The sequence below is a fragment of the Peromyscus leucopus genome, chromosome X, assembly GCF_004664715.2.
Source record: "Peromyscus leucopus breed LL Stock chromosome X, UCI_PerLeu_2.1, whole genome shotgun sequence".
Taxonomy (NCBI): Eukaryota; Metazoa; Chordata; class Mammalia; order Rodentia; family Cricetidae; genus Peromyscus; species Peromyscus leucopus.
Window position 1 is genome coordinate 16,802,826 of NC_051083.1, and position 18,971 is coordinate 16,821,796.

At 41.6% G+C, this 18,971-nt stretch overlaps 1 protein-coding gene across 1 annotated transcript in view; it reads left to right on the forward strand.

Moving 5' to 3' along the window:
• LOC114701332 (60S ribosomal protein L35-like) overlaps positions 1 to 15,732 on the forward strand; it is a 38,553-nt gene extending 22,821 nt beyond the window's left edge. The window contains exons 2-3 of the mRNA XM_037199258.1: positions 12,746 to 12,803; positions 15,317 to 15,732. Of these exons, the coding sequence (XP_037055153.1) occupies positions 12,746 to 12,803; positions 15,317 to 15,732 (474 nt within the window). The remainder of the gene's footprint in view (positions 1 to 12,745; positions 12,804 to 15,316) is intronic.
• Positions 15,733 to 18,971: the final 3,239 nt, after the last annotated feature.

An 18,971-nucleotide genomic window follows, 5' to 3' on the forward strand; every position in this document is an offset into this window, starting at 1 on the left:
GTTGAAAGCAGCAAGAGAGAAAACATCAAGTCACACGTAAATGCAAAGTTATCAGAATAATAACATATTTCTCAACAGACACTCTAAAATCTAAGAGGACATGGAACAATGTGTTTCAAGCCCTGAACGATAACTTCTAACACAAATTACTAAGTTCATCAAAACTATCCTTAATAGTTGAAGAAAGAAAATCATGCTATGACAAATACAAACCAAAAGAATTGATGACTCCTAAGCTATTGAGAATGCAGTAATAACCAGTGAAAATACTACTCTCCCCACTCCAATATCTTTTGAGAAATAAAGGAATAAGGGTAGTATGGTGTATACTAGAATATTAGTTACTAACAGCAGACATGGGAAGAAAGTAAGCTGAAGAGGACCAGTTATCAGTACTAGAACAACAGAGCAGAAACAGATAAAAATATAAACAGGAGAAGAAGAAGGAAGGAGACAAGGTAGCTCAAGGTAAGGATAAGTGAGAAAAGAAAAGGGGAAAAGGAATGCAAACAGACAACGTAAAACAACTCCAGCACCGAGAGGCTGAGGCTGGGAAGATTATAGCCCAGGCCCACCTGTGCCCCATATTGAGAAACTGTTGGGTGTGGAGAAGGTGCACAGTAGGACAACTCTGGTTCATGAATCTAGTGTCTGATAACATTAGATATTAAGTAAGGGAAGTATAAAAGTGAAGAAAATGAGCAGGAGGAAAAGAGAAGCAGAATAGCTGGGTATAGTGATCCTTGCCTGTTATTCTAGTATTTGGGGAAGTGGAGGCATAGGATCATAAATTCACAGTCATCCTTGGATTCACATGAAGCCTGAAGCCATTCTGAGCTGCATCTCAAAAGCCAAGGGAAGTAAAAAAAAATGAATAAAAATATATGTATATTTGAACTGCTTAGTCTGGTTTAATCTGTCAGAACTAAACAGCCTCTATTAAAGGTCTATAATCAAAGAAAGAAAATAAATCAAAGAAGAAAAAGAAAATGAGAGTACAAATAAAAACCCTAATTAAATGTAGCTGGGCACACGCCTTTAATCCTAGCACTTTGGAGACAGAGTCACGTAGATTTCTGTGAGTTTGAGTCCAGCCTGGGCTACAGAGTTAGCTTCAGAGTAGCCAGGGCCATATATAAAGATCTTATCTCAACTCCCAACCCCCCCAAACCCAACTGTTAATTAAACATAAAAATAGAGAACGCACTTGTGGCAGGGGTGGAGAGGGGCGGAGAGTCTATGCCATCTTGCTTTCCTTTCTCTGGCTATTTGAGTTGTCAATTGTTGAGCAGAACATTCATATATATTGTCCTGCTTTTTGAATGCCAGAACCATTGTATTTAGAAGGTTGATTTAGTCTTTCAGCCGACAGTTTTGTAAGGTCATAGGCCACGGGTGAACTGATCAGCACTTGGGTTATTCCCCTATGTGAAGGGCTATCTGCTTTCATCCACAAGTGAGGATCTCCTTCCTTCTATCCATCAGCTGTTGAGGGGCATAGTCCTCATATGCCACCAGACCATTTGCTTTCTTAGACTCCAACAGTAGTACAATTTATGTGTGCTTAGAACTTTCAAGAAGCAGCTAAGGGGCTGGAGAGATGGCTCAGAGGTTAAGAGCACTGCGTGCTCTTCCAGAGGACCTGGGTTCAATTCCCACCACTCACATGGCAGCTCACAACCATCTATAATGAGATCTGGTGCCCTCTTCTATATACATAATAAATAAATAAATACCCTCTTCTGTATACATAGTAAATAAATAAATAAATATATCAACAACTACATGAAGAAACCCTGTCTTGAAAAAAATAATAAAATAAGTAAATAAAAACAAAAAATTATTTTTTAAAAAAGAAGCAGCTAAGAAGACAGGATCAGATACATATGAGATTGTCTGGGGCAAAGGCCTGGAGGTGACAAGGAGGAAGAAGTAAGCAGAGGGAACCTTTGCACTACAATTCTCATACCCGTGGGGAACGGGGAGGAAGGAAGTAGGCCTGGCTTGGACGTGGCCTGGTCTTTAACACAGTTCAATGGCAATTTGAGCCAGAAAACTGGTGTCCCACACCAGCAAAAAAATGAATCACTTTAGACGTTCATCACTTGAATGGATAATGAAAGTGTGGCACATTATACACATAGGAATTTAATTCATACACAAAGAAAAATGAAATCATGAAAAGGGGTGTAAGTGGAAAATATTGTAGCGAGTAAGGTAATTCAGGCCAGAAAGACAAACACTGCATGTTTTTTTTTTTCATATGTGCATCCTAGCCTCTAACTAAATGAATATGTACATTTATGTGGAAGTGGGTGTGTAGAGAGCTCAGGAAAGTAGAAAGGTAAGGAAATGCATGTGATACAAAAGTGAAAAGGGAGAAAACTGGGGGGAGGAAGGTTTAAGTGAGGAGTGGGGTCAAGGAGATGGCGGGAGAAGAGGCTGGGGAAAAGTTCAACCAAAAGTAATATAGACAATTTTTACTGCTGTAGCTTACCCACCTAGAGTTACGTGGTAAGATCAGATCCTCTTGCTGAAGATGATACACGTGTTGGTCACAGAATGTAGAGAATTCAAGCTAGAACCAGGCTAGTAGTCCTTTTTGCTGGCCAGCCCTTATCAGGCTAGAAGATGCTATGTCGGTTGCTGGAAGTGAATTCTTACTAATAATTTTACTCAGCTGTGGACCCTGTGTGCAATAATACAATACAGGCAAATGACTACACTGGTATTGAAAGGATAAACGGCGCTGGTGGGTCGGCAGGCACAGCGGAAAAGTTACGAGCCACAGCTATGACTACCAGAATTAGAAAGAACTTTATTAGAAAGAAACCAGGCCTGGAGAGACAGAAAGATGGCAGGAGCAGACCAGAGGAAACAGAAAGAGAGAGGTTGGGGTCCCAGTCCGACCTTTTTTAAGACGGGGACTGTGTGACCACGCGGCAGGTACGTCGCCCGCGTCCCCCTGATGACGTAAGACCTTAGACCCAAACTGTGCATGTACAGAATCCTAACAGGTATAATAGTGGGAAGTCTGTTATGGGGGTAACCAAACACTGTCTAATTGCATTTGAGGCCCTCTACCTAGGGGGGAATTCATACCTGGTATTATAAATCCAGTCAAAAGCCCATGGCTGGGGAGGTCTTAAGCCCTAGTTGGGAAGCTACTGTTGCTTTACTAAATGAAGATGCTATACCTGTGAAATTGCCTTCTGAATAATGCTGCTTATATCCAGAGTAGTGCTGTTGTCATTTTTGGAGAAACTGCTTTTTGCAGTGGTCAGTGGTAAATGCAGAGACTTAAAACTACTCAAAACATTGAGATTAAGATACAGTTGGATGCTCAACAACAAATAAGACATCTATATCACCCCTTTTAAGGCTCAGGGAACACAGCAGAAGGAAGGATGGAAAGAATGTGAGAGCCAGAGGTATGAAATACTGGTTTTTCAGGCATGCCACGGCTTTGCACTGTTCTTGAGCTCATAGCAGCTGTGATTGCTTGCATAAGATCTACATATGACAGGACCATAAAACCCTGCCACAGAAGGGAGAGATTCCTCTCTGAAGAGTCACAGGCAATAAACAGTTGAAGCTGGGGAAGAAAGACATTTCCTTTCTTTCTTTCTTTCTTTCTTTCTTTCTTTCTTTCTTTCTTTCTTTCTTTCTTTCTTTCTTTCTTTCTCTCTCTCTCTCTCTCAGTGTGTGTCTTTCTCTCTTTCTTTCCTTTCTTCTTTCTTTCTTTCTTTCTTTCTTTCTTTCTTTCTTTCTTTCTTTCTTTCTTTCTTTCTTCTTTCTTTCTTTTTCTTTTGGTTTTTTTGAGACAGGGTTTCTCTGTGCAGTTTTGGAGCCTGTCCTGGATCTCACTCTCTAGCCCAGGCTGGCCTCGAACTCACAGAGATCCACTTGGCTCTGCCTCCCGAGTGCTGGGATTAAAGGCATGTGCCACCAGGGCCCTTCGAAAGACATTTTCTTTAGTGGTGTAGCCGCTGGTAAGGTGTCTGTGCTCTTGTAAGCAAACTCTCACCCATGCTCCTGTAAACAGCTTTAATGAAAATCACTGGGTCACACACACATAAAAGAAATGAAAATATAAGGGGGGCTAGTTGGGGACAGGAAGAGGATTAGCAAGAGTGAAGTGGAGGACAAGAGTGGATAATATATGTATGCTTGGAATATGATCAAAATATATTATGTACAGTTATAAACTTTTTATAACAAAACTCATGAGCACATTTAATTAAATTATGCTAGTAACAACTTTATTATTATTATTATTAATTAAATTTACTCATTTATTTTTACATCTCAACTGCAGTTTCCCCTCCCTCCTTTCCTCCCATTCTTTCCTCTACTTCCCTCCACCCCCACCAATCCACTCCTCCTCTGTTTCTGTTTAGAAAGGGGCAGGCAGGCCTCCCATGGGTATCAACAAACACATGGCATATCAAGTTGAGGTAGGACTAAGCACCTTCCCATGTGTTAAGGTTGGGCAAGGTGACCCAGTATGAGGATTCCCAAGAGATTCCCAAAAGCCAGCAAAAGAGTCAGAGAGACAGCCTCTGCTCCCACTGTTAGGTGTCCCATAAGTAGATCAAGGTACACAACTGTCACGTAAATGTAGAGGGCTTAGGTCAGTCCCATGCAGTCTCCCTGGTTGTTGGTTCAGACTCTATGAGCTCCTATGAGACCAGGATAATTGATTCTGTGGGTTTTCTTGTGATGTCCTTGACTCCCCTGGCTTGTACAATCTTTCCTCCCTCTCTTTAACAGAATTCTCTGAACTCAGCCTTATTCTTGGCTGTGGGTCTGCATCTGTTTCCATCAGTTGCTGGATGAAGCCTCTTTGATCACAACTGGGGTAGTAACCAATCTATGAGTATAGCAGAATATTGTTAGGCATCACTACTTTGACATCCCTCCCCAAGTTATATTTGGTTCTATCCTAGGTCTCTGGGTCATCCAGCCTCGGAGTCCTGGCACTCCAGGCAGTATCATGGATGGGTTCACTCTTGTGGGATGGGTCTTAGGTTGTACCAGTGTGGTGATATTGTGTTCCCCAATATATTGTTCACTCTAATAAACTTATCTGGGGTCAGAAAACAGAATAGCCACTAGATAGACATAGAGGCCAGAAAATGGTGGCACACACACACCTTTGATCCTAGCATTCTGGAGACCTCTATGAGTTCAAAGCCACACTGGAATCATCTGGGCATGGTGACAAACATCTTTAATCCCAGGAAGTGATGGCAGGAAGCAGAAATGTATATAAGGTGTGAGGACCAGGAACAAGAGGCTTTTTAGGCTCATTTAAAGCTTCTAGCTTTTAGCAGCATTTCTGCTGAGATCCATTCAGATGAGGATTCAGAGGCGTTCAGCCTGAGGAAGCAAGAACAGCTGAGGAATTGGCAAGGTGAGATTGGATGTGGCTTGTTCTGTTTCTCTGATCTTTCAGCTTTCACCCCAATACCTGGCTCCTAGTTTTTTAATTAATAAGACCCTTTAAGATTCGTGCTATAGACCAGTCATTGGTTGGCCACTCCTACAATCTCTGTGCCATCCTTACACCCCGCACTTCCCATAAGCAGGGCAGACTGTAGGTCAAAGGTTGTTTGGTGGTCCAGCATCCCAATCCCTCCACTTGAAGTCCTTCCCCATTACAGGAGATGGCCAGTTCAAGTTGTGCATCCACCATTGCTAGGAGTCTTAGCTAGGTCATCTTGGTAGATTCCTGGGAGTTTCCTTTGCACCAGGTTTCTACCTGACCCCCAAATGCCCCCTCTTTCCAATCATCTCTTTCAGTACTCTCCCCCTCCATCCACCCCTAACCCCATCCATCAAGTTCACATCCCCACCCACTCCCAGCCCACCCATGAGAGCTCTTCTATTTCCCCTTTCCCAGGAGATCCATGCATGCTCCCCTTGGGCCTTCCTTGTTACCTAGCCTCTCTGGGTCTGTGGATTGTAGCATAGTTTTTCTTTACTTTACAGCTAATATCCACTTATAAGTGAGTACTTTCCATGCTTGTCTTTTTTTTTTTGAGCTGAGGATTGAACCCAGGGCCTTGTGCTTGCTAGGCAAGTGCTCTACCACTGAGCTAAATCCCCAACCTCCCATGCTTGTCTTTTGGGGTCTGGGTTACCTCACTCAGGATGATTTTTTTTCTAGTTCCATCTATTTGCCTGCAAATTTCATGATGCCATTATTTTTAACAGCTGAGTAATAGTCCATAGTGTAAATGTAACACATTTTCTTTATCTATTCTTCAGTTGAGGGGCATCTCTGTTGTTTCCAGGTTCTGGCTATTATAAATAAAGCTGCTATGAACATAGTTGAGCAAGTGTCCTTGTGGTATGATTGAGCATTCTTTGCATATATGCCCAAGATTGGTATAGCTGGGTCTTGTGGTAGATTGATTCCCAATTTTCTGAGAAACCAACATATTAATTTCCAAAGTGGCTGTACAAGTTTTCACTTCCACCAACAGTGGAGGAGAGTTCCCCTAATTCCACATCCTCTCCAACATAAGCTGTCTTCAGTGTTTTTGATCTTAGCCATTCTGACAGGCGTAAGGTGGTATCTCAGAGTTGTTTTGATTTGCATTTCCCTAATGGCTAAGGATGTTGAGCAATTCCTTAAATGTCTTTCAGCCATTTGAGATTCTTCTGTTGAGAATTCTGTTTAGCTCTGTAGCCCATTTTTTAATTGGATTATTTGGTATTTTGATGTCTAGTTTCTTGAGTACTTTATATATTTTGGAGATCATCCCTCTGTCGGATGTGGGTTGGTGAAGATCTTTTCCCATTCTGTAGACTGTCATTTTGTCATTTTGATGGTGTCCTTTGCCTTACAGAAGCTTTTCAGTTTCCTGAAGTCCCATTTATTGATTGTCAATCTTATTTCCTATCCTACTGGTGTTCTATTCAAGAAGCTGTCTCCTGTGCCAATGCGTTCAAGGCTATTTCCCACTTTCTCTTCTATCAGGCTACTAACACGTTTTAAAAACAGTGGTAACTGTCAAACTGTGCTTTCCTTCTGGAGTCCATTCTTGACCCCACCAGTGTATTAGAGCCTCTGCAGACTGTCAGTCTGGTCTCATTATGCATTTTCCTTACTTTTTCAGTCTCATAAACCTGAAAGGAAAAGTGTTTGTCTCAGTGTTAGCATTAATATAGTAAGTCTTGGGCAGTTCAGCCTTCGGGTCAGACCTGCTCTTTGACAATGTCTACAGGATCAGAGATGTGAGGAATGTGATCTGTGAGCTTTGTAATTGATTAGGCCATTTCTGAATTTCAAGTGCTCCTCTTGCCTCCAAGCTCAAATATCTTGAGTGTTTCCAGGGACGGGACATCTCTCCTCAAATTTAGGCTAGCCTCAACTTCACTATTGAACTACCACCAAGAAAGGGCGATTATGAGACGTGTTTGGCAAACTTTGCCTCAAGTGATAACCCTATGTCCCTATGTAGGGGTTCAGCTGCAAGCAGTTCTTAGAGTTGTTCATTTGGGACTATTTTAGGAAGCAGCTTGTGCAAATAGAAAACTGGATTTCCTCTCACTGTTCCCTTCTCCCCATTATCCAGTCTATGACAGCATCACAGTTGCACTAAAATGTTCACTGTACAAAAGGTTGTACTAAAATGTTTCTTGTCTCTGATCTGGTTTTGTTGGACTCTATAGTAGTACCTGTGAGGGTGAACTTTGGAGGCATTGTCTTTGCTGTGAAGATGGGGTTATGAGTAGCCCTTTGTCCAATGGGACCCCTTTTACAAGAAGAGACACATAGACAGCAGGGGCGGAGCTGAAACGGTGTGTCCATAGACCCTGAATGCCTGGGACTGCTCAAAACACCAGAACCTAAGGGAAATGCAGGGAACACATTGTTTCCTGCTTTCAGAGAGATTATAATCTACCACTTGTGGTTCTCAACCTGTGAGTCTCGACCCCTTTGGGGTTCACATTATCAGATATTTACGTTATGATTCATAACAGTAGCAAAATTACAGTTATGAAATAGCAACGGAAATAATTTCATGGTTGGGGTCACCACAACCTGAGGAACTGGATTAAAGGGTCGAAGCATCAGGAAGGGTGAGAACCACTGCCCTGCCACCATCTTTCTTTTTCTAGTCTCCAGAACTGAGAATAAATTTCTGTTGTTTAAAGACATCATGTCTAGAACTTTTTTTCCCACAGAAGACCTAAGAAACTAAGAGATTCTCTCTCTGTTATGTATATACATGCATGCATGAGATGGTATGGATGCATATATGTGCACATGCATGTGGAGAACAGATGTTCATATTATTTATACCAAAAGGTCATTTTATAAGTATAATTTGATTTCTCCTGTGGTTGTGAGGTAGTTATCTCCTAAGATTAGTCAGAGAATAATGATAAGTAAGACATACACGTCAATTGATATCCATATAGCTATCTCTGTGGAAATGATGGGAGCTTTTCCAACTATTTTTCCACCCAATAAATGGCCATAGGTTATCATTAGTGCAGAAGATTTTATTGACAAATTGAAGACTTAAATTGAAATGAAATAACAGAGAATACTCCTTCTATGAGAATACCAAGTTCTATGTTGACTCCTCCAAAAGAATTAGTGGTGTAGTGGCAGGTTTTCTTTTTATACATTATATGATAAAGATGGACACACTGTTAAGTTAGAGAAAAAAAAGGCCCTGGGGGGTGGGGGCTCTCAAGTCATGAACACTTTAAACCCAATTTAATCTTAATGTAGGTGTGTTGAGTTCATACTCCAGAATTCACCTCAGAGACCCAGTCTATGGGTTCTTGGGCTTTTGAACAGCCCCTTGTGGGACTTCAGGTACTTGTATATATACTTGTACACACACACACACACACACACACACACACACACACACACACACACACACGAGAGAGAGAGAGAGAGAGAGAGAGAGAGAGAGAGAGAGAGAGAGAGAGAGAGAGAGAGAGAGAGAGCCCATCTCATAAACAATGCCTACTGGGAGAAAAGTTTAATATATTAGACCTCAATCCGAAATTCAGTGGAGAAACCCAGATGTTTGTGCCTTTTAAATTCATCTTGTAACTCCTGTGTAGCCTTGGGAAATAACTATGTACTGGGGACCCTGCATTCCTGCTTCCTTAGTTTGAAATTTGTAAGTGTGTAATGATCATATGTCTGTTGTAGAATATTATTTCAAGGTGTGTTACACTTGTTTATACTCTGGAACTTTTATTAAATGATGCAATGATGTGTTGCATTTTTTTATGTTGTATTTGTTTAACTGTGTGAAGCTTGTGTTACTTTGCCTGTCTAAAACACCTGATGGTCTAATAAAGAGCTGAATGGCCAATGGGGAGGCAGGAGAAAGGATAGGCAGGGCTGGCGGGCAGAGAGAACGAATAGAAAGAGAAATTTGGAAGAAAAAAGAAGAAAGAGCGAGAGAGAAAGGAGAGGAGGATGCAAGGGGCCAGCCACCCAGCCACCCAGCCACCCAGCCACCCAGCCACCCAGCCATAGCCAGTCACTGAGCAGGAGTGAAAGTAAGATTACAGAAGTGAGAAAGGAAAAAAATCCAGAGGCAAAAGGTAGATGGGATCATTTAAAGTTAAGAAAAGCTGGCTAAAAACAAGCCAAGCTAAGACTAGGTATTTATAAATATGAATAAGCCTCCATGTGTGACTTATTTGGGAGCTGGGTGGCAGGCCCCCAAAAAGAGAAAAGAGACAAAGAGCAAAAAAGCAAAACAACTAACAACATTTTGGCATTCCAACGTGGGACCGTAGAAAACAACAAACAACATATATCTGCATATTCTTGCCCCAGAATGGAAACAACTTCCTTTTCTTCTTAGATGCAGTGTCTCATATGTGGAGTTAATAACAGGCAGACACGTTTTATTCTAATCACATGCTTCAGGAACTAGGTCTTGAAGGGGAGAGAAACTGGTCTCCAAAATAACAGGTGAGTTTATATGTATTTTCAAAACTTAGCATGCCAAGTAGTGCGTTTCCTGATGCTATTTTTATATGTATTTTGTGTTTGTTGCTCTTCCCTCACTCCCACCACACCTCTGCAACTCTCCTGAGGGCCCTGCCTCCCCACAACAACCTCTTTTCTGCTTTCGTGATGTGTATTCTGTTAGTCTTCCCTTCCCCTCGAGGCTTCTTTTTCTGATTTCATGGTCCCCTTTCTACTTTCATGGCATATACCCATTCCTACCATTTATTAATATATTTAAAAATCTAGGTCTGCATATGAGAGAAAATATGTGATATTTGTCTTTCTGAGTCTGCCATTTTCCTTAATGTAATAATTTCTAGTGCCACTCCCTTTCCTTTAATGATTTCATTTTTCCCTATGACTGAATAAAATCCATTGTGTATGAATCATATATTCCTCATCCATTCATCTGTTGGTAGACATCTAGACTAGTTCCATTTCCTAACGATTGTGAATAGTGCAGCCATAAGCATGGATATCGCTTGCTTTGACACTAGGTTTTCCTCACCTAGTCCATTCAAAATTTAAAGCATCTGGGTTTCTAGGTAATTCATGATCTAGTCAAGCTGACACTTCAAAATTACCATCACAGCTATCAAAATTTTTGTTTTATAGATGATTTCTAGAAATCAATTAAAACAAACATTTTCTTGTGCTTTTTTGTTTTGTTGTTGTTTTTGTTGTTTGTTTGTTTTGAGACAGGGTTTTACTATGTAGCCCTGGCTGGCCTGGGACTCACTTTGTAGATCAAGCTGGCCTTGAACTCACAGAGTTCACCTGCCTCTGACTCCTGAGTGCTGGGATTAAAGGCATGCGCCACCAACTCCTGCCAATGGTAAACATTTTGTTTGGCTTTTAAGTGTATTTGGTTGCAATGATATCGTCCATATTTCACTTAATGGGCCGTCAGTTTTTAAGTGGGGTTTTGGAGAGGTTATTTTCATTCCTGGTTCCATCCTAATTGAGTGGAGCACCCTTGTGATGACTAGCAAAATGGCTTCCAAGTGATTCTCTTGAGACCTCTCTCATGGTTTACCATTACCTTGTGATTGAGCTATCCCCAAATGTTTCTTATGTGTTCTCTGACCTCCTTCTACATATTCCTCTATTAATTGTCTGAGCCAAAAGGCCCAAGAAACTTCCTCTTGCCTTCACTGTGATGTCATCTCAGTCCTTATCTCACCTCCATTAGCCATTTGGAAAACTCTTCTGTCCTTAGGACATCATCCCTGACATGGGAAACTTCCCTGGGATCAAGGAAATTTTAAGGTTCTCTGTGATAAATGTTCATACTCCTTTCAGGGTAGGTGGTAGCTGAGAAAAGTAAGTTTCTGTGAGTTCCTCAAGCTTCCTGTCCCCCTCTGCCCTGCAAGTTCTCTTTCTTGCTTTGAAGGTCTCCTTGGCCAACATGCCCTTTTAGCGGAGCTTGCATGGGGACACACAAACCATAAAGACGGGGTTTGTCTCTTGTCTTGGCACTCTCTGAATACCTCGTCACTTCAGATAGATTCCTTCCATAGATTTCTTAGAATGGAGTCACTGGTGAGTCACTGTGACTCTCTTCCCACAACTTCCCCTCCATTTGTTAGTGCTACTACCTTTTGACCTTTGGAAGGGAAATTGATTGGACGGCCACTTCTACCAGTACACAAAAACAAGTCCCCTACTTTTATCAATACTTGCACACCCTCTCTACCTGATGAAAAAGAACATGCTCTCACAGACGCAAATCATATGATTTCCTTCTGCTGTTAATTCTCCACTAGGAGTAACAACATCTCCATCCAACAGAACATAGTTCCAGAATCTTCTGCCTAAAATTCCTCCAGTATAGTAGATTTACCCCTATGCCTCATTTCTTGGCGGTAGATTTTTCTGGTGTGTTTAGAACTCCCCAAATTTGTACTGACAAGAGGAACATGTCTTCCCAATCCATATTTGTCAACTCAGAGTTTGGCGAACTCTCATCTGCTACCATCGTTTCCACTCAGTCATCACCCAAGATTAGCTTGTAGCAGTGCAATTCTCACATTTTAAAAAGTTGCCGTCACAGAGGCTTCTGTGATTATAGAAAGAGCCGCTCCTCAATCCACTCCACTAAACACCAGTTCTTTAGAGGTAGGGAGAGTATCATGCCTAAGCTCACCTGTGGCATGGTTTCATAAAACCAGGCCCCCAGTTCATCTTTCCAGCAGGGCCATTTTACGAGTGGCAGATGATGGCTCTTCATGGTTAGTGAGAAAGTAATGTTTTATAGTTCTGCACCATGCATGTTACCAATGGAGTTACTATGAAGGATTATAGGAATAAAGTCAATAAAATATGAAATGCTATGAAGATAAGCATGCCACAGTTTAAGGTTTCTACTCTTAAAAGTGTGTGGTAATTATTGATCCATATCTTTCTGATCTAATATGTAGGGGAATGTGGTATGCCCTTTTTGGATATTGCTTTTTGCCCAAGATGCAGTGGGGGTGGTCTTGAACAGGTTGTTGCCACACTGGCTTTATGAGATAGAGATGAAATTGGGTCATAAATTGTCAAGTTGTGAGAAGAAATTATGAATATTCTGGTCTGAGAATGTTTGGAGGCTTAGAGTGAGAGAGTTCTTGTCTGGTGGACACTCTTTTTCCTCAGGAAAAGTAGATAAACCCATTCCTGGTCAAGGTTAACAGCTAATAATACCAAACCAAATCTTGTGACCTGATTCTCTGCCCATGTTGCTTCTCTTACTACTAGCTGCTGTTGACCAATAAAGAAATCCCGGATCCGGGATACTCCCTGCCCCTCAATCTATGTAACAATCAGTCCTCCTTGTAAATGGCCACATTGCTATGTAGAGCCTAGTCATTATTAGTCTTTATGGAAACGACCTGGGTAGTCTCTACCTCCTCCAGGCCTGAAGACAAAAGGTATGTCTAGAGTGAATTCCACATCTAGGTATTTCCATTGTTTCCCTGAAGAATAGCTGTTCAATCCATTGCCATGGTGTGCAAGGTCCGCTGTAATCTGCACTTAGCTTAAGGCTTCAGACTTCTTTTCTGTTTTTTTTCCTTTTCATTGCCAATTTTGCTCTACTAGCAGTTTCTTAGAACTAACTCTTTGAGGTCTCTTGTAGCTCTGAGATTTGACGCGCATTCCTCTCTGCCTGAAATAAGTTTCCCTGAATACCTTGCTTGTCTGCCTCACAAACATAAACTTTTTGTATGGTCATATGTCAAATACTAGTTTTCCAGGGAGCCTTCTTCATAGCCCAGCCTGACTCCTTCCTTCCTTCCTTCCTTCCTTCCCTCTTAAGCCCTGTGCTGTAGAACAATTGGATTCACGAGTTAGCTACCCATTTACTTTCTCCTGGGTAGTCGTAACAGTGAATTGCACACTCTGTAAATTGAACTTTTGAAACATGAAGGAAACCCATATGCTGTGTGCATGGAAAAATGGCTGATAGAAATGCCTGGGTCACTGCCTCAGACATATTCCCTCCCCCCAGCCACCAGTGTGAAAGTCTTCCTCTATTTTGATTATTCACATAAGCAACAAATTAGAAGCCAAATTTTCAATAATAAGGAGGACCAGGGGACATGATACTGTCATTGTGTGAGCCTTGATGAAAAGGCCCGTGGCAAAATACAACACCCCTTCATGATAATAATAGTCCTGGAGAGGTTAGGGATACAAGAGACATACTTCACCATAATAAAGACAATATACAGCAAGTCCATAACCAGCTTCATCTAAAATGGAGATAAACTCAAAGCAATCCCACTAAAATCAGGAACAAGACAAGATTGTCCACTCTCTCCATATCTATTCAATGTAGTACTCAAAGTCTTAGCCAGAGCAATAAGACAACGGAAGGAGATCAAGGGGATACACATTGGAAGAGTGGAAGTGAAAGTATCTTTATTTGCAGATGATAAGTGACCCAACAAATTCCAAAGGGAACTCCTACAGCTGATAAACACATTCAGCAAAGTAGCTGGATACAAAATTAACTCAGAAAGTCCGTAGCCCTTCTGTATACAAATGACAAGTGGTCTGAGAAAGAAATCAGGGAAACAACTCCTTTCACAATAGCCTCAAATGATGTAAGTATTCTGGGCCATCACTAACTGTGCTGGCTGCTTTTGTGTGTCAACTTGACACAAGTTGGAGTCATCAAAGGAAGGAGCCTCAGCTGAGGAAATGCCTCCTTGAGATCCAGCTGTAAGGCATTTTCTCATTTAGTGGGTGGTGCCATCCCTGGGATGTTGGTCCTGAATTCTATAAGAATATAAGCAGGACCCTCCATGGCCTCTGCATCAGCTCCTGCCTCAGGAATCCTGCCCTGTTTGAGTTCCCATCCTGACTTCCTTCAGTGATGAACAGCAATGCTGAAGTGTAAGCCAAATAAACCCTTTCCTCAACAACTTGTTTTTTGGTCATGATGTTTCCTCACAGCAATAGAAACCCTAACTAAGACACTAACCAAACAAGGAGAAGACCTGTATGTTAAAAACCTGCAGTCAGCCAGGCGGTGGTGGCGCACGCCTTTAATCCCAGCACTCGGGAGACAGAGGCAGGCGGATCTCTGTGAGTTCAAGGCCAGCCTGGGCTACAGAGTGAGTTTCAGGAAAGGCGCAAAGCTACACAGAGAAACCCTGTCTCGAAAAACCAACCAACCAACCAACCAACCAAACAAACAAAAACCTGAAGTCCTTGAATAAATTGAAGGAAATATCAGAAGATGGAAATATCTCCTATGCTGTAGCATTAACATATAAAAATGGCCATCATAATAACAAAAGCAATCTACAGATTCAATACAATCTCCATCAAAATTCCAACACAATTATTCACAGACCTTGAAAGAACAATACTCAACTTCATATGGAAACACACAAAAAAACGCAAGATAGCTAAAACAATCCTGAATAATAAAATAGCTGGAAGTCTCACCATCCCTGATTTCACCTTGTACTACAGAGGCATAGTAATAAAAACCACATGGTGTTGGCATAAAAACAGACGTATTGATCAATGGAATCAATTGAAGACATAGACATAAATCCACACATCTATGGACACTGATTTTTTGATAAATAGGGCAGAAATTTACACTGAAAAAAAAAAGGCTACTTCTTCACCAAATGGTCCGGTTACACTGGATGATTGCATGTACAAGAATCCAAATAGATGCATGCTTATCACCCTGAATAAAACTCAAGTCCAAATGGATCAAAAACCACAACACAAAAACAGATACACTGAACCTGATAGTATAAAAAGTTGGTGATAGCTCTCAGACCAGGCGGCCTTGGCTGTGAGCAGCGGAGCCAAGGCCAAGATTAAGGCTCAACTTGCGCTGCAAGAAGAAAGAGGAGCTGCTAAAACAACTGGACGATCTGAAGGTTGAGCTGTCCCAGCTTCGTGTAGCCAAGCTGACAGGCGGCGCCGCGTCCAAGCTCAAGATACCAGTCGTTCGCAAATCCATCGCCCGTGTCCTCACTGTCATTAACCAGACTCAAAAAGAAAACCTCAGGAAATTCTACAAGAGCAAGAAGTACAAGCCTCTGGACCTGCAACCCAAGAGGACTAGAGCCATGCGCCGCTGGCTCACCAAGCACCAAGAGAAGCTGAAGACCAAGAAGCACCAGCAGAAGGAGAGGCTGTACCCACTGCCCAAGTGTGCGGTCGAGGCCTGGTGGGAAAGCAATAAAGTACAAGACTGGCTGAAAAAAAAATAGTTGGCAGTAAAGCTGGGCCTTTAATCCCAGCACTCAGTAGGCAGAGGCAGAGACAGACGGATCTCTGTGGGTTCAAGGTCAGCCTGGTCTACATAGTGAGTTCCAGGACAGCTAGGGCTGTTACACAGAGAAACTCGGTCTCAAAAAAACAGAAAAAAAGCGGCGGCGCGGGGCGGCGGCGGGGGGGGGGGTGGTGTTAATAACCTTGACCTCATTTGCACAGGAAAGGACTCTCTGAACAGATCATTGTTAGCACAGGTACAAAGATCTCCTTAGGAAAGGAAAATAGAATAAATAGTTATGGATGGATTGGGGGGCTGAACCGGAGGATCTAGTGGGGTTGAGGAAGGGACTATGGGGGAGAGAGACAGATAAAGTTAAGGGGGCATTTGAGGGATAGTATGAAAACCTAATACAGTAGAAACTCCCTAAAATATATACATATATGAATATGATCTAAAGCAAACTGCCAAATAATGGGGGAGACAGAGATATACCAGGCCATCTCTTCTCCCCCAAATGAAACCCAGTACTGGGACTGGATTACATCTAATTGAGTTATTGGCCAAAGGGGTCCCATGAGAATCCCCAAACAACCCAGGCTGTTGCCAACACTATAGATTGCTCTCCACAAACCGACAGCAAGGCCCCACTGCTGAAGACGACACCCACACAACTCATTGAACATGGAGATGTCAAGGTGGTCCCTACATGGAGCCTTCACCCCTATTTTCCAGCATCTGTGGTACAGGAATGTACTCTGCATGATCTCAAAAGAGAAACGTAACCTCCAAGGCAGCCACAAACCCTCTGTCTACAATGTGTCCTGCCTGCAGATGTGCTAGTGCAATGGAGGCACAAAGCTTGTGGGAGTACCCAGCCAATGTCCCATCTCACTTAAGGTCCACTTCCCAAAATGAAACACACACCTGATAGTGCTTGGGTGACTAAAAACCTGAGACTGGATAGCCCAGAGACCCAGGGAAAAACAAATAATACTGATCTAAAAAAATAGTGATAAAATGACTCCTAACGATAATGTGATTTACTCACAGATCAGCCATCATCAGAGAAGCTTCCTCCTGCAGCAGATGAGAATAAAGACAGAGACCCACAGGCAGACATGAAGCAGAAAATGAGACTTGGAATACTCAGCCCTAAATGGGATGTCTCTATCAAAGCCCTCCCCTCTGAGCTCAGGGAGCCCAGTGGAAGAGGAGGTGGAAATAGTATAAGAACCAGAGGGGATGGAGGACACCAGGAGAACAAGGCCCTCTAAATCAACATGAGCAAAGCTCATATGAACTCACAGAGACTGAAGGAGCATGCACAGGGCCTACATGGGTCCATACTAGGTCCTCTGTGTATATATCATGGCTTCCAGTTTAGTGTTTTTATGGAACTCCTGAGTATGCAAACTGATACTTGTGCCTTCTCTTGAGGCTCTTTTCCTTCTGTTTGTTTATCTAGTCCAACTTTAATGTAATAGTTTTTGTTTTATCCTATTATATTTCATTATTATCTTTTAGAAGACTTTTCTTTTCTAACGAGGAAGTGGATCCAGATAGGAGTATGGGTTGGGAGGAACTGGGAGGAATAGAGGGAGGAGAAACCATAATCAGAATATATTATGCGAAAAAAGAATCTATTTCCAATAGAAGGAAAAATAAAACGAGATATCTTCTAAAACTACTTACTAGCCCTATAAGAACATTCCTTGACTCACACTGAAGTTATATATGAATAAACTCATTTTAAGTGAAAATCTTGTAAGTAAAATACATTAAATAAGCCGGGTTTAGTGATGGTACATGCTGCAGTCCTAGCAATCAGGAGGCCAAGGCAGGAACATCATGAGTTTGAGACCAGCCTAGGCTACATAGCAATTTTCAGGCTAGCCTAAGGTACAAGAGGAAACCCCACCCCCACCCCAAAATGAAACAAAACAAAAACAAACAAAATCCTTGAATCCAAATAACTACTGCATATCACAGGTTAGCAACACCATACAGTGTTGAGTCTTTGGGGTTTCCCCTAATGACTGCAAGAGTGACTGGGCATTGGAAGAGAGTATCCCAGTATATATAGCTAGCCTGCAAAATATCAAAAGTCAAAATATGCAGTACTGCTATTGAATAAATATTGTTTTTGCACCATCAGCAAGTCAAACTATTATAAATCAAGGCCATCTGTGCTAGTAAAAGTAAGATTAGTATTAATGGCTTCTGCTAATACTGGGTTTTGTGGTCTTAAGGAAATATGAGAATATTGCTAAGTTTTAATTAGGTTAACTACTGTTCAATTTAAGTGATCCCAATGTTAGTGATGCACATTTACAAGGAACCAGGTGGCATTAAACACTTTCAGTGAAATAACTTATATAATGTTTCAATATTCGGTCTGATACATAGCTTTTATCTATTCCAAATAAATATTTGAGCATGCCATGAATAACAAGATGAAATGTCTGGGAGCACATTGCCTATAACAAACAAAGATGTGGGAGCAGCCAGATGGCTTATCAGGTAAAGTTACCTGCTGCAAAGCCTGATGACCTGACTGATTCCTGGGACTCACATGAAACGAAAGAAGGGACTTGCAATAAAATTATGCACTTTTGTTGTATGTAAATAGTAAAAGAAAAAGGGACTTAAATTTTCATCACATTCTAGGGAGAGTTAAGTCTTGACAACTCAGGGATTTTTCTCTGTGTGCAGATGATACCTCCAGAATGGTGGTCTTTTCTCCATTTGAAGTCATAAGTTCAGAATTCATGCCCAATCTAGAGGCTGACAGAAAACAGAGATAAATATATCTGCAGACTTAAAGGAAGGTGAAATCCCATTATTTGTAGCAAATTGAATGGAACTGGCCATCATTATACTAAGTGGAACAGAAAAACATGTATCACATGCCCTTATATGTGGGAACTAACAAATGTTGACGTAAATAAAGAACAGAGTTTGGGGATGACACATAAAAGGAGACTGAATTTCTTTTACAGTGCTGAGCGTTGACTCCAGGGCCTTTCAAATGCTAAGCAAGTCCTCTACTTCTGAGCTGTATTTGCTCAACGCACACTCTATATATCTGATAAAATATTATATTGCATTTCATTTGTATGTAAAATTAATATATATCAATAAAAATAAAGCTTCAAAGAAATTGGAGACTTTGGAAACCCTGCTAAAATTATTGACTTTTCAAATCCCTTCCCTAAGATGCCCTTGAGGTCCGTC